General features: G+C 37.5%; 2 protein-coding genes and 1 pseudogene across 2 annotated transcripts; all 3 read right to left on the reverse strand.

Annotated features, from left to right (window-relative positions):
• Window positions 1-315: 315 nt before the first annotated feature.
• On the reverse strand, window positions 316-1,461 carry LOC119987810 (pentatricopeptide repeat-containing protein At3g13150-like). The gene is made up of 2 exons (XM_038832722.1): window positions 1,081-1,461; window positions 316-1,032 (listed from the first exon to the last, which is right to left on the reverse strand). Exons 1-2 carry the CDS (start codon window positions 1,459-1,461, stop codon window positions 316-318), a joined length of 1,098 nt encoding a protein of 365 aa, XP_038688650.1.
• Window positions 1,462-2,902: 1,441 nt separating this feature from the next.
• LOC119987811 lies at window positions 2,903-5,949 on the reverse strand (annotated as a pseudogene).
• Window positions 5,593-7,450, reverse strand: LOC119989075 (DAG protein, chloroplastic-like). Its single transcript, XM_038834381.1, has 5 exons — window positions 7,052-7,450; window positions 6,499-6,596; window positions 6,347-6,412; window positions 6,065-6,254; window positions 5,593-5,832 (listed from the first exon to the last, which is right to left on the reverse strand). Exons 1-4 carry the CDS (start codon window positions 7,408-7,410, stop codon window positions 6,076-6,078), a joined length of 702 nt encoding a protein of 233 aa, XP_038690309.1. The 5' UTR covers window positions 7,411-7,450; the 3' UTR covers window positions 5,593-5,832; window positions 6,065-6,075.
• Between the last annotated feature and the right edge of the window lie 7,727 nt (window positions 7,451-15,177).

Genomic DNA, 15,177 nt, shown 5'->3' on the forward strand with positions numbered 1-15,177 from the left:
TGATGTGACCGTTAAATGCATGAAATGTATTTTTTTTCTTGATTTGAATCACCTCAGCTACCTCAATGAATCAACAAACTTAAATTTGATTGAAAGAAGTGATGGGTGTAGTCAAAGTCAACATTCTCCATCATATACATGCTCGAACAACATACACCACGTTATGTGAATATCAGCAGAATAATAATTGAGCTTGCGTTTTCTCAAAAAAAAAATTGAGCTTGCGAATATTTATCATTTGAAAAGCACAAAATAACCAATAAAACTTCTAACCAGCAAAACAAGACAAGAAAAGGGAAACTAATAGCACACGTATCATGATGGCAGATTTAGTTTATAGTAACGGACACGACGATTAGTCCTCGCCAATTTAACAAGCCCCCTAGCATCTTCAATCCTCGACTCCTTGATCAACTCATCTACCACAGGCGGCTGTAATAAAGTAGGTGGAACGTACAAACCTCGGTTTATGATCTCCTTGCACATCTCAAGAGCCATATCAAACTCACCTTTCTCACGAAGAAAGGGAACAAGGGTCAGATAAGTCACCCTATCTGGTTCACAATCATTCTCGCGTAGTTTGTGGTACCAATTCTTAGCTTCCTCCAAGTTCTTATCCAGACAAAACTTTCTCATGAAAGCATTGTAAGTTGCAGCATCGGGTTGAACTCCATTACTCCTCATTTTGTCAAGCAGTTCAATAGCCTCTTGCAGCCTATTCTCGGAAACCAATCCTCGCATCCTCGCATTATAACTCCACACATTAGGAACAATATCCTTGGTCTCCATTAAATCCCACATCTTCTCTCCATCTGCAAACCGCCCACTCCAATAGAAAGCATGGAGTAGCGTATTGAAAGTGATTACATCAGGTTGTATTCCTTTCTTCTCCATCTCATCCACCACTGAAAGCGTAGAATCCAAAGCACCCATCTCACAAAATGCATTGATAACAGTATTATATGATACCCTGTCCGGTTCTATCCCCAATTTCGGAGCCAGATCTCCCAAAATCTCCTCAATCTTTGGGAACTATCGGGAATTAACGCACGCTGACAACAGTGCATTGAGAGAGCGAACTGTACGGGGGCAGTTCAACTGCGGCATTTCATCGAACAAGCTGCGGGCATAATCAAACATCTTACACTTTCCGTACAGCGAAATGAGGCGAGCAGTGAATTCTTCGTTAGTAATGTCATCGACCTTCTTCTGGTGTTGGAGGAATTCGTGGACGAGGGAAGGCATGTTTGCGGAGGCAAAGCGGCGAACGACTTTCGTGTACCTGTCACGGTGGCCACGGAACTCGGGGGTTTCGGATAACTTTTTGTATTTCTCAACCATCTTTCGGAGTCTGAGTTCATTAGGGGTGGCTGTGGTGGTAGCCTTGGTGACTCTGGTGGCGGGTTTGTAACTCTTGTTGGTGAGGAATAAGCCGTGGAGGCGTCTGTAAAGGGACGACATTGAGGTTTTGCCGGTGACTTCGGCTAGGGAAAATGCCAGGGGTTAAGACTTGAAGACTGCCTACCGTTGTACTACAGTAAGATGGATAACCCTTTATGCGCACCGTTTTAACAGTAAATGCTGAAAAAGAGCAACTATTTTGAAAGTGTAATTTTAAGTGGTCAACTGAAACCCTTATTTGACACATTGAAAAATTAACTCCAGAAACAGCTAATAGTACATAACATCAAATATTACAAAAACTTCAACAAGAACCTGTGCAAAGTTTCAGGCTACAAGAAAACAAACTTGCACCATATAAGACTGCTCAGCTTTCGACCATGTAACAGCAACCCTACACATACAAGTCGGTCATGATACTCCAGAATCGCCTGTCTTTACCAAGCTCCCATGCGAGCTCAAATCAATAGCCCTAAAGAACTCTTCAACTGGGTACTTGGGAGAGAGTTGGAAAACAAACAAAACTTCTCTCCAAGGATCCAAAAATTCTAGCTCATTGTCAGAGACCCAGCTCCTAGGCCAATATAGAAGAAGCCCTTGTTTAGATACTTCAGAGGACGCGTCAAACAATGGGCAGGGGATGGGGTTGCCAGGAACACACCATACCTTGATTTTGCTTCACTGAAACTATATCTTGATTTCGCAGTCAAAACGCCAGGCCAGGAGTCGGTGGTGGCTCTGTCTCTGTCCAAAGTTCTCTCTCTGTCTCCCAGTAGGTGTCTGCGAGCAACTAGCTAAATTCTCTGTCTTTGCGAAGTTCTCTCTGTCTCCCTGTAGCTGTCTCTGCGAGAAACTAGCTAAATATAGATCCAGAGTTCAAATATGTACAGAATTTATCAGAATAATATAGGACTGAAGGTTCTATGACAATCATGATATAGGAACAGTTGAACAAGGGAAAATCTGATCAGAGTGCACCTATGAAACAGAGGAAACAACGGACAGAGAAAAGGTCAAGCAATGTCAACTCATAATCACAATTTCTAAAGAATTTCCACACATCAATTCACGTACTGGTACTGTCATCAGCTAGTTACATGGAGGAATGAGCAGCCAACACAATAAAGCACACAGAAGAACTCGACGGTTGTTCCAAAATCAATTAACAATTGCACCATTTGCAAGAGAATGTCCACGCATCAATTCCCATACTGTCATCAGCAGGTTACATGTGAGAATAAGCAGCCTATATGATAGAAGTAACGGAAGAAATCAAGCTGCAGTGTAGAAGGTACTCCAGTACAGTACAGTATAGATGCAATGCTTGATTCTTAAAATACCACTAACTCAGAAGATCAGGAAGGAGACAAACACAACCCTCTTTCAAGCATTTAAACACTAAGAGTGCAATGCAAGAATATATAGAGAACTTAATCTTTTGAATCAAGACATTTTGAGCATTTTGTAGGTTCAAACTTGAGACTTGAAAGATACTGCAGACTCATACAAAATAAATAGATTAATAAAGCTTATCTACCGAATTTCCTTAAGGTTACGCCGTACTTCAGCTTGCATAGCACATCAAAGGGATTTTCATGAATGATTTCTGTACTTGAATTTCTTGAAATGAAAATGGAAAACATAACTTATAGCTCCAAAAGGAAAAAATATATACACAGGCAAAATTATGACAAGTGTGATCAAACAAATTTCCAATACAGTACCTATATCTTCATGACAACAGAAGCGCAATTACGAGAATACAACAGAAACGCAGTTGAACTACATTTCTTGCAGCTAAAATAAGAATAATAACTCAACCTTCCTAGTTCCAAAACTTATGGTCTTCCAACATTTTCCAGGCACGATTTCAGAACAGTAAAGGCATATTTATTACCCTTTTGAAGGCAATTTCAGCCTATAACAAAGAAAGGGAACAAGTATGGCAAAAGTTGCTTTATTTTGTTTATAATCATTCTTCTCTATTTCACCATACCATCGCTTAGCTTCCTCCAAGTTTTCCTCAGTAGCAAACCCCTTAATCAAAGCATTGAAACTAAACCTATCAGGTTCAACACCTTTAGTCCGCATTTCCTCAAAAACCTCAACAGCCTCTTTCACTCTCTTCTCCGGTGCCAACCCAACCAATCTTGCATTGTAACTCCGTATGTCAGGAACCAAATTATTTTCCTTCAGTAGAGCAGCCCAATCCCCTCACCTTCCTCAAACCGACCACTCCGATAAGAACCAGATAAAAGAGTGTTAAATGTGATCAAATCTGCCTTAAAACCCTTCTTCTCCATCTCCTGAACCATTGAAACCCCCGACTCCAAAGAACCCATTTCACTAAACGCCTTGATAACTGTGTTATATGAAACCAAATCCGGCTCAATTGACAGCTCCTTGGGCAAGTCCTTGAAAAGTCTATCAACTTTGTCAAATTCCTTTAAAATTGACACAAGCCGCCAACAGCGCATTGAAGGACAAAACCGTTTGCTTGCAATTACGTTCAGGCATTTCACTGAATACTTTTTGGGCATTTTCATACATGCCTGCCTTCCCATAGAGCGAAATCAAACGGGCTACAAATCCTTCACTGGACATGTCTTTATACCTCTTTTGATCCTCGAGTATCTCCTCGACCAATTCCAAGCGCCCAGAGGAAGCAAGCCGGTGAACGGTATTCTCATACAAGCCATTCTTTCCGCGGAAGCTATTAAATTCGGAAAATTTCTTGAATTTCTCGACAAGGAGCTTGAGGTGCGCTCTTTGTAGATAGAGGAAAAGGCGTCGTTGGGGACGGCGGTGGTGGATTTGGTGGTGGTGGATATGGCGGTGGTGGATTTGGTGGCGGCGGAGGGATTGAATAAGCCAGAGAGGGACATATTTCAGTCTGGTATTTGGCTTGGGTCGGTATTTGGCTTGGAGTGTTGAGGGTTTTATTCCTTGGGTCTTCCGGGGTTTTAAGGGCTTTTCAAATGTATGACTAATTGGGCTTTTTATCTTTATCCGATCATCAAGGTAATTACAAGATCGATGGGCTCAAGGCCCCATTAACGTACGGAGTTACTGATGCCATTATAGAGCAACGATGGTTTTTTGCTGGGGACAATAAATGGATTGGGAGACATGTTTTGTTAATGTGGATGGGACAACAAAATATATTGGTATAATGATATAGATTTGTTGGTTTAATTTTTGTTGTAATAGATGTGAAACCCAATATTGATTTTGGTGTATTTATTAGTGAGGAATTAATGGTCAAAAGTGACATATAGAACAGTTGACTGTCCAGAATCCCAAAATCTACCTGAGTGGCTAAAATGTAGCAATTTTTTTTTTTTTTGTGACTGATTTGGAACGTTTGATCTTTGAGTGACCAAAATGAAATCTTAGATATTTTTAATGACCAAAAGTTTACTTAACTCGTCAATAATTGGTTATCCAGAACTGGCCCCCATGTCACTGCTATTACCCTACGGATATGAATCTCAAAACAAATAATCAGCGGTTCCTTTCCACTCATTGACATTGCTTACTTCACCATAAACTTCTGCGCTTTCGCTGCTCTTGGCACGAGCCAAGCAAGGCCAATACCCAAATAAACTTTCACAAATGTCCATGGCTTCCAGACCATACCCAGATGGAACTTGATTCCCTAGCCTAAAATAGTTATATCCAGATCTCCACTTACATAATTGCTGCCAAATATGTATGCTTCTACTTCTTCTCTATTAAAGTCTAATTGGTCTCCTTGAGAACTCTCATGGCTGCTATCATAGTCATCAGCATGGGATTGCTGCTCTTCAAAAGTGTAAATAATGTTAATAGAGAGGCCTTTTGGACTGTCCAATGGCGCTCCAGCTACATGAACCTCACAGACTTCATAAAAGCATAGCATAAATCCATTTTCTACAAGCTCTGTCCTCTGTTTTTTTAACAAATGGGGGTGGTAATAGAGACTGTTAAAAATGGAACTCAAATCATGTTTCATCAGACCTAGGTACAGCTCAAAATGCTATGAAGCCAGATGTCAAAGCTAGATCAAGGTGTGGCAATGGCTAAAGCCTAAAGCTAACAATCTTCAACAGATTTTTAACCATACCACAGAATTCATGAAGAAATCTGACAAACAAATTCAACTACCAGGAAATTAACATCGAAAAAGGAATTTAGAATGACACATCCTTGTTAAATAACCTTCTATATTCTATTAGTCAAATTTCGTCTCTCTCGATAAGGAACTATTAATCTCATCATTCAAGAGATACACAAATTATGCACCTTCAGAATTTGCTAAGTAAGTGATGCTTTCTAATTTCTAACCTCAACCTAATTATCATCGCCCATTTTCCACCAAAGCAAAAGCCAAAGGCACCATAGATACAACTCCAAAAACTCCATCCACCTTGAGACCAAAAACATGACAGCCTGCAAAAACAAACAAGACAAGATAGTTTTTTCGCATTATCAAATCATGAAAAGGAATATTAAGATAAAAAAACACAATAATCAAATATATAGTTCTAGAAAAAAATTACAAGTCATAATAACAGATAGGAGAGATTCAAAGTAACAAGGACGAAGTTTGCAAAGAAGAAAAATCCACGGATAAAGAAAAAGCAGAACTTCATATAGGAAAAAAGTATAGAATGTAAATTACTTTCTACTAGCTTATCCAGATGTTGACTCTGATGAAGGTGTTGCTGCTTGTTTTGAACTTCTTGGTTGTGAAGGTGGCCCATTTTTCCTCCTTTCGTACCTTCTGCTCTCAAATTTTGAACTACCGTGTTGCTTTGGTTGATAAGTAGGGTAAGTGCAAGGAATAATCTCTCCATTAATGTACTTATCTCCTAAAATGAGGGGCACAAATAAAAATCAATTAAAAACGTAAAGAAAAAATGAACAAGAAGCAAGTCAAAAGAAATCAAGGTCCAAAAGTCACCTCCATAATCCTTGTTTTTCACATCTATGTATGAGTCTGGTAATACCCAGAGAACCCCAGGCAGACCTGTAATCATGTATATAAAATCACACTTAAGAGGTAAAGTACTTGCAATGAACAATTTGTAATTAAGATAACTGATTAGTGTGTACCCTTGAATTTTTCAGAAGTTGCTTCATCAACAGTGCACTGAAAACCAGTGTACGTCGTGGTACTAAACGCATACATATTCTTTTTTGCCTCTTCCATACTGATGCAGGCACATGCAAGAGAAAAAGAATTAAAGAGTTAAGATAATATTTCCTTAAACAAAAACACCGAATTCTTATTATTCACAATTACCATTCATGAATGCCATGTATCAAACTCCAATCACAAGTGTTGCAGCCAGGAAATTTTCAACTATATGTGGCAACGACAGTTATTCCATGTGAATTTATATGAAAGCAAAAACAGACCAACAGCAAACAACAGTATATGATATCTCAAACAACATATTACATTTTCCAAACAAAATGTGATGAAATCTATTGGGTACAAACTACATTAAATACATCTCCAAGAAATTTTTTATCATCACTCCCCCAAATGTAATAGAAGTGCCTTTAATCAAATATTATCTAAAATATCAACTGACAAGGAACAATGCCTCATACTTGCACAAAACACACAGATATAAACAAATTCATAACACAATTAGCAAACCTTCCTAAGACTGTGGCAAGTGTGTTAAGGTAAGTCTCAATCATCTGCTCCCTCGTGGGAGGGGAATCCTTGGGGAATTCCATAACAATGAGCCAATGATTGTAATCGCAACCCGGGAGCAGAATGGGTTCTCTGGTCTCGCCACTGCTGCCTCTCTTCGATGAGTAATCAGCATCCACTGCAGCCCGAACCGACGACCTGGACTGAATCGGGCATGATTTATGATGCGTAAAACCCCAGGAAGAGCACGAGTGGAGGTTACGGAAGGGGTTGAGGGAAGAGGGTTTGAGGTTAGAGAGGGGTGGGGTTAGGGTTTTAGAGGTAAGTGAGAAATTCGCAGAGATTGTAAATGTAGCCATTACAGGACTGGTGGCCTGAGAGAGTGTAGGCGGTAGAGGTTCAGAGGATAAGGCGAATTAGTGGAGAAAATTTAGGTTATATTATTGGGCCCATTCAGCTGGACTTCTAGCGGTGCTTGGATCCAGTCCAATCTAACTTGTATAATGGGCCTTAGTTCAGTTAACTGTTGAGTTGGGCCAATAAGAAAAAGCTAATGATCCAGCTCAATGACCCATCTGAATGGACCTGGAAACATGCCTTGGGCCCAACTTGTTTGTGCATTGTGGACTTTTCCAGGAATGTAGATCATGAGTCATGGGCTTGTACAATTGTATCCAGATCAAGCATTTAAATAGAGATTTAGCTTTAATTAAGCCAACTTATCTAACTTAGAGTACATGTTTTATTGTTGATATTTTTGTGCGTGTTTATCTCAACCCATCTCTTCAATCCCACAACGGGCGGGAGCCTCTTGTGCTCGAAAATTGTTTACCTTTTTATTTATCACATCATTGTGTGTCCAAGTCATACTTAGGGAACATGATATACAGACTTCACAATTAAACCTCCCCTCATATGTATTTCTCATATGGAATTAACTTGCAAATGTTAAAATTCAACGAATCTTTATGAAGGAACTAACGGAGTATTCGGTTCATAATTGAATGAATTAATATGAGTGTCTGGTGAGCATGAGATTAGTGTACCAATAGCAATAAGTATGAGATGAACACGACCATGTTTCACATGAAATAGAAAGTGAATATGAATGTGAGAATTTTAATTTGTAATAAGAGTATAGTCATTTTTTTTTATATATTGAATCTCATTCTCCACAATAGAGAATATTCATTCTCGCATTTTGGTTAGCTTGGCCTTCACAAGGGAATTGATGATTGTCACCCTCATCAACTCTTATTCCATATTCTAAATACAAACCAAATGCCCCGTAAAAATCTAATAAATATCGTATCTACATGTTAATTCCTGCATTGACTAAAACGTTTTTTAGTTCATAGTACATACAAGGTTTGGTACACATGATATCACTACAAGAATAGAAAAGTTGTTGAGATATACGTCAACGATTAAACAACTCCTCTTGGGGTGATTTATCGTATGAGCCTTAGATATATAGTATTGAATATTTATTCTTAATTATTCGTTTAATAATATTGAAATAAGTGAGGATTAGTTTAGTTATAATTATTTGACCAAATCTTGGATAACATCAGTGTGGTTTAACAAAAATTGATTGTTTTAGAGAAGATGCAGGGGAAAAAAAAAGAAGCAAGGAACACAAACCACCCTTGGGCATATGTGGTGAAGTCTATCAAAACAAAACCTACCCTTTGGACCTATACATATATATAATATATACACATAACAGTTTTTTTATTTAAAACCACGTCATACAAGTTTGTCTTTTGGACAACTAATATGGGCCCAAATTTGGGCCGTCAAGCCTGCACGCATAAAAGTTTTCCATCTGACGATAATAAATTGGGTTAAAACTCAGCATGTGGTAAGAAAAAATATTACTTCTAGTGAGAATCAAACTCATAATCTTCCAAATCTATAAAATTTGGTCCCAAAGAGATTCACCGGTATGTATACGTATCTTATTTTATCCCTTAATTTGCGATTGACTTTTGCTGTGAGAAATACATTGATGTATTATCGGGCTATAATTTATGTTGTTCATGGACGAAAGCCATGTTGACTATTTGGTAAGCAGTATAGGATGACATGCCACGTCATATGCTGTTTGACTTAAACTGGTACTCTTATGAGGCAAATATAAATCTAATCATGTCTCCCACACTTAGTTGTCCCCTAAACACATGGTACAAGCAGAAGCTGGATGTCGTGCTGGATCTCCATCTGTACATACTTTGTCCTGTGTTTGCTTCCATTATTATATAGAGCAAGTTACCTAAGCATCCCAACTTCACTAATATTGTTTGGACATTAATATTCTCAAATAAATATATAAAGAACTTCTCTCCTACCGACTTTGTTTACAGATCTTTACTCCAACAGTTTGCGGATGTTAGGACGTTCGCATGTGAGAATATATATATAGAACTTCTCCTATAATGTCCTAAAATGAGTTTTTAAAGAACATGATATGAAATATATAGAAGATGCAAACACACGTGAATGTGAACGATGATTAGATTGTGGTACTAAATGATCCTAGATTTGGGACAATGCGAACATCATGAATATTATGTCCAAACAAACGATTATGCAAGTGGGAATTATTGTTTTATCGGCAATCATGACAATACGAGAAAACAAACAGCAAGAGTAGGTCTAACCCATCTCTTAATAAACTCTATTGTATCTTCATGAAACCTAAAACAATTAATTTCAAATGTTAAATATATATAAATGACATTAAATGTTCAAATCCAAAAAATTGATTTGTTGGGTTAAATGGCAAAATAACTAATCTTAACATGGTATCGGAACATGAGGTATTGGGTTCAAACCTTAGGGCTTGCTCGGTTTGGAAAATGAAGGGTAGAGTAGAGTTAATGGAGGGGGAGTGTCATGACTCACCTTTACTTGGATAGAGGGTAGAGTGAATGAGAGTTAATGAGAGATAAGATATGTGAGATAATGGGATGATTTAAGAAATGCTAAACAAAAATTTCCTCCCACCTCACAAACCCCCAAATTGAGGGTTTACAAAATGTTGAGTTGAAGGGTTAGGTGAGGGGGACCTTTCCCCCTCCTTCACCCCACTTAACTCTCCCTCTTACAATCTAAACAATGTGAAGTTATCCCTCCCTCCTTAACCCTTCTCACTTAACTCTCTAAAACATCAATCCAAACAAGCCCTTATCTTCCGCAATTTAAACCCTCAATTTGTTATTATCCCAAGTGTGAACATTTGTGTGCATCTAGCTAGATTTTATACTTGTTTAATTAGCTTAATTAGTCAGCTAGGATAGATTAGACACCATTTTCAACACATATTCACTAGTAACCAATTACAAATATTAGAATTCCTTTTCGAATTCGAGATTTCTAGTAGTGGGATATATTGAGTATTATTAGCAAACAATAAAAAACATCAAGGGAAAAAGGAGATGTCAAATCCTGCTAACTTTGTATAGAAAAATATATATATGAATTTAGGGGAATCAAAACATATGTTACGTAAAGAACACACGAGTAGTTGACAAGAAATGACCCCCTATGTATATATCAATCAATGTCCAAAGATATATATCAATCTTCTTTTTTTAATTTCTTACTAAGGTGACTTCGAACAAATTAAAGAATGTTTGGTGATCAAATACGGGTCAATTATCATCCATGTCAACCCGGCCCACCAAAGGGAGCTAGGACTAATTTTATAGTCCACAAAGGCAATGATTTCTTTTGTGGTGCAAAATGCATTTAAAAAAATTCAACCCATAAAAAAAAGTCAATCTAGACAAGCTAGGGTGGCCATGGAATAAAAGGAACACGTATATATAACATTAATTCAAGAAATTTTTATTATAATAAGGATTCGGGAGAGAATGAGAGTAGGTGAGGACTACAAGGATTTGAACAACTATCCTAAACACTAATAATTACTCCTAAATTAAATTATTCAACCACCACTAGGACGGCAGGAATATAAAAGAAAAGCAAGTTTAGGGAGATAAATAATTTCATCTATAATCATCAATGTTTTATCAAGCATGCCATATCCATAATTGATAGAATTTTTTGTCTCTTATTTTTGTTAAAATAAGTAAATAAATTGTGTCATGAAAATAGTATTGTCATTAGACAAACCATTGGTTAACCTTACCATTAAAATAGCGAACGGTACAATTAGCATTCTTTTTGTTGAATTTTTTTAATTAAATTTTACCGTAAAGATAGAAAATTATAATATCAAAAATACTCCTCCAACAAGATGCTAACATCTATCACCACAAAGGAGATGATATCATGTTGGGGAGCATCTCGGCCAAACCAGAGATCACCTTGGCCTAAACTCCTTGTTATGGCCTAACAAGCATAACCTCGAAAAACCCAAATGACCCAAACACCTCGAAGTATTGAGGAGCATTCACCACCGAATAGGAAAGAAATATACAATAGATCTATATGAGACTCACCACCAAAAATCTTGCCTACAATCAATTAGTAATTCAAAATTCATATAAAAGGAGACTTGTACTCAGGTCAATCTCTCTCACTTTCGCATTATTCACTACTTGTTAAGGAGAGAGATCTAAACACCGAATAATCTCAATAGTGTTATTATGTACCGAGCTGACTTGAGTGAAGCATCCCCTGAATTACACCTCAAGGGCCTCAAAGCTCATGTTTTCTACTATGCAGATACAAAACATTAACCATCTAATCCCTAGACTGATCAACTAATACACCTATAGAACCAAGCAACCGGTTATCGAACAATCGAGGAGTCGGTCCAATTTTGCACGTCATCAAAGTGTGTGTGTGTGTGGAGAGAAAAGTTATACCCTTAAAGTTTATTGTGATTACATCTAAACGAGTATTACCATTACAATGACCATAATTGCAAAAATATAATCTTAAACATATTACCGAGCACTAATGGTCCTAATAAGAAGAATATTTGAATGGCCAGAAATTAAATTTTATAAAGTAGAGTGAATTGCTTATATAATGGGCGGCGGCTAGGTCTTTATGGGGGTGCGTGTGTAATGAGTTTTGGGGTTGACCAAATTAGCAAATTATGTTGGATTTATGTAACATATGGACTCCAACTCCAACCCTCATGGTCAAGTCAACTCGTGATCGTTTATTCTTTTTGTCATCAATTGTTTGTTTTTTTTTAATGATGTTCAAAGGACACTCAAAAAAACAAAAGAAATGAAAGTCTTTTACTTTTTTTTCTTTGGTGGGTCCATTGGCACGTGTTTTTTGCCCTCTAATTCCGACTGTCACGTGATTCCATTCTACTTTAACACGGACCACAATATACTTGTGCGCCCAATTGTCCTTCCCTGTCATCTTCAACACCTCAATATTACCGTAGCATGACATCACATTCCTAGTTTATTAGTGTTGATTAAATTAGGATGCATGTGTTGGTAGTCTCTGTAAGTGGGGTTTAATTTTAAATGAAGAACAAAACTATAGAAAGGAGTTAAGTGGAAGGTGTAGTGATGTGTGCAATTGAGGCATCCTAAAAGACCGATAGACTTGAACTTTGTTCTTACATGACCTGATCAATTTGATCAATTTGGTGTCCCTTCCATTTAAGAATTGTGGCCTCACAATTAGTAGCCTATATGTTTTTTTTTTATCATGTCTTTCTTTGTTCATGATTCGATGGTTTGGTGTCCTAGGCGTAGAGAAACCACACTAATCCATCTTAAACTTGGTGGTTAAATTGTACCGTCGTGATGATATTGTTGTGAATTGACGAACAAACTCGAATATAGAAAACTAAGGAAATAAGAAAGAGAAAGAAAACACAATATTTAACGAGATTTTCTCGAGGAAGGACAATCTGGTCTGAGCCCGAGAAGAGTGTGATAATACGAGAGAAAGGGATTTTGGGTTAGTTCTTAAGTTCAAGAGTTTATCCCTTTTGTAATCTTCTTCACGTTAGTGAAATTCTTCGTTGTTTTTCTCCGATGATGTAGGCAAGTAATGTCGAACCTCGTTAAATTTTATGTCTTCTTTCTCTTTTTTGTTTCCACAATTTTCTACATTCGAGTTTCGTTGGTTAACAATTGTAGTCAACTGAGTATATAATTAAGGGAAGTAGTTGCTCACGAATTCTGATTCTAATTAGTGTTTGATATGGTAATAAGAAGTTTGAACAACTTCATGTGTGTATGGTGGGAGTCATAAGGCATGACATAAGCAATGCAAGAAGGTCCAAAATGGTAATTTCAAAAATGAAAAGGAACATTAGAAGGGAAGAACAAGACAAGTAGAAAATCCAAAGATTTGGATGATCGAGTTTGTGACGAGTGACGACCTAATATCGATTTTTTTTTTTTCATCAAAGAGAGAGCGACCATGGTGTCCTACCCTATCATATAGAATAATCGGGTCAATATTTCTTTTCTTCCACGCGCTGTCTATCACGGATTTTGGGATTCCATAATTTCCTAAACTTTACCATTCACATCATTAGTTAGAGAAAAAAATCACACAAATTTTAAAAGTAGAAAAACAAAAATACGTTATGATATGACACACCTCTCAAACTATTGAATTCAAATTGAGGGGTAGCCTAATTAGTCAGGTTGTCTGTCCAGTACCTTGAGGTCCAGGGTTTCATTCTTACCAGGGAATTGAGATTTGAGTAATTTTTATCAACTGTAATGGCCTTCATACCCCTTAGACATGACTTAACGTGTGTGATTTATGGCCTTCCAACAATTGAATTCAAATTGTAGAGTTTAATTTTCAACAATTGCGAAGTCCCTATCACTAGTATACACGTATATTTACGTACACAAACTTGACCGCCATGGTTTTATAATAATACGGATCGAAGACGTTCGACAAGTCAGAGATTTACGCGAAAAGAGGGCCCAGGTGCCGTAGCACGCGCGCATGCCGCGTGGCTCCACGTTGACTCCCGAATAGAATCAACATTAAGCATGACCACTTAATTCCCGCTCTCTTTTCTTCTCTTTTTTTGGTTTTTCTGGGTTGGAAAATTTAAGCTGTCAATTAACGAATATGGAAAAGTAGGGAAAATATTATATGTGGGAATAATACTATTTATTGTATGGATTAGGAATTTATGAAAGAAAAAAGCAACTCCTTCCACAAATGGAATCGTGTAACTTAATCTTCCATTTGATGGGGATAGAGAATGCCATGTAGGTTCCTTGCTTGATCCGACCGAATTCTCGCTTTAAGTTTTTAGTAATTGATAACGTTCAAAATTTATTCGAGTTTTCGAGATATCAATAGGTCGGACTAATCATCAGGATTAGTGATTGTTTGGTTGTTCTTCGATGACCCGCATAGAAAAAAAAGTGAACTATGGGGGGCCGGGTTGATACTCGAGAGAACTCTCCCTTTGTTAGTAGTCAAAAGTTACGAATGTTGAGACTAAGAATTATCTGATGAGGAGGCCCATTTTTTATATGGCCTTGGGTAGTCCAATTTTGATAAGAAAGTTTATTCTTTCCAGATTCCTAGAAGAGTTCTTCGGGAGTGAATATCTTTTCTTCATTTTCTGGTAGGGGTTTAATTCACTTAAGACTTCAAATTTCCTTTGGTGTTTGGTCACTTGAGGATTTTTGAGATGTTGCTACTCAGGTGCCATTTGCACTACACCACACCTCAATCGAATGTACTTTAATTGACAGCTCATGGGAGCTTGTTCAACACCACAACACCATATGAACTCGACATCTTAGTGTCACGTGTCGTCGTATCATTGAAGAATATTTTTGGTATCATCACATGCCCCCACACCTTTACATAAGTGATTTTATTGGCCGAGTAAAGATGTGGGTTGATGTATATTTTTGATCGATGCCACTTTGGAATCAAAGGCTCATGAGAGATATTGAAGAGTCATTTATTTGTTAGATGTTGATCTGCGATGGATTCCCCCATAAATTATTAAGAGGAGCAAAAATGTCCATGTAGGGGTCAAAATTAACCATGCTCACTCAAATACAAAAAGGGCAAGACCAAAACGTAAGCCCAAAAGAGGCAAGGTCCATAAGCCCAATACAATACAACACAACACAACACAACAGACCAAAACATAAATCCAAAAGGACATGGTCATTAAGCTCAATACT

This window comes from Tripterygium wilfordii, chromosome 21, assembly GCF_013401445.1.
Source record: "Tripterygium wilfordii isolate XIE 37 chromosome 21, ASM1340144v1, whole genome shotgun sequence".
In the NCBI taxonomy this organism is placed as follows: Eukaryota; Viridiplantae; Streptophyta; class Magnoliopsida; order Celastrales; family Celastraceae; genus Tripterygium; species Tripterygium wilfordii.

Excerpts from the sequence above, each read along its gene's own strand:
- LOC119987810 (XM_038832722.1), bottom strand. The coding sequence starts at position 1,461 with ATGTCGTCCCTTTACAGACGCCTCCACGGCTTATTCCTCACCAACAAG. Across the intron at positions 1,033-1,080 it reads AGTTGAACTGCCCCCGTACA|TTCCCAAAGATTGAGGAGAT; the intron begins GTTCGCTCTCTC and ends AATTCCCGATAG.
- LOC119989075 (XM_038834381.1), bottom strand. The coding sequence starts at position 7,410 with ATGGCTACATTTACAATCTCTGCGAATTTCTCACTTACCTCTAAAACC. Across the intron at positions 6,413-6,498 it reads AACTTCTGAAAAATTCAAGG|GTCTGCCTGGGGTTCTCTGG; the intron begins GTACACACTAAT and ends ACATGATTACAG. Across the intron at positions 6,255-6,346 it reads GAAAAACAAGGATTATGGAG|GAGATAAGTACATTAATGGA; the intron begins GTGACTTTTGGA and ends CCCTCATTTTAG.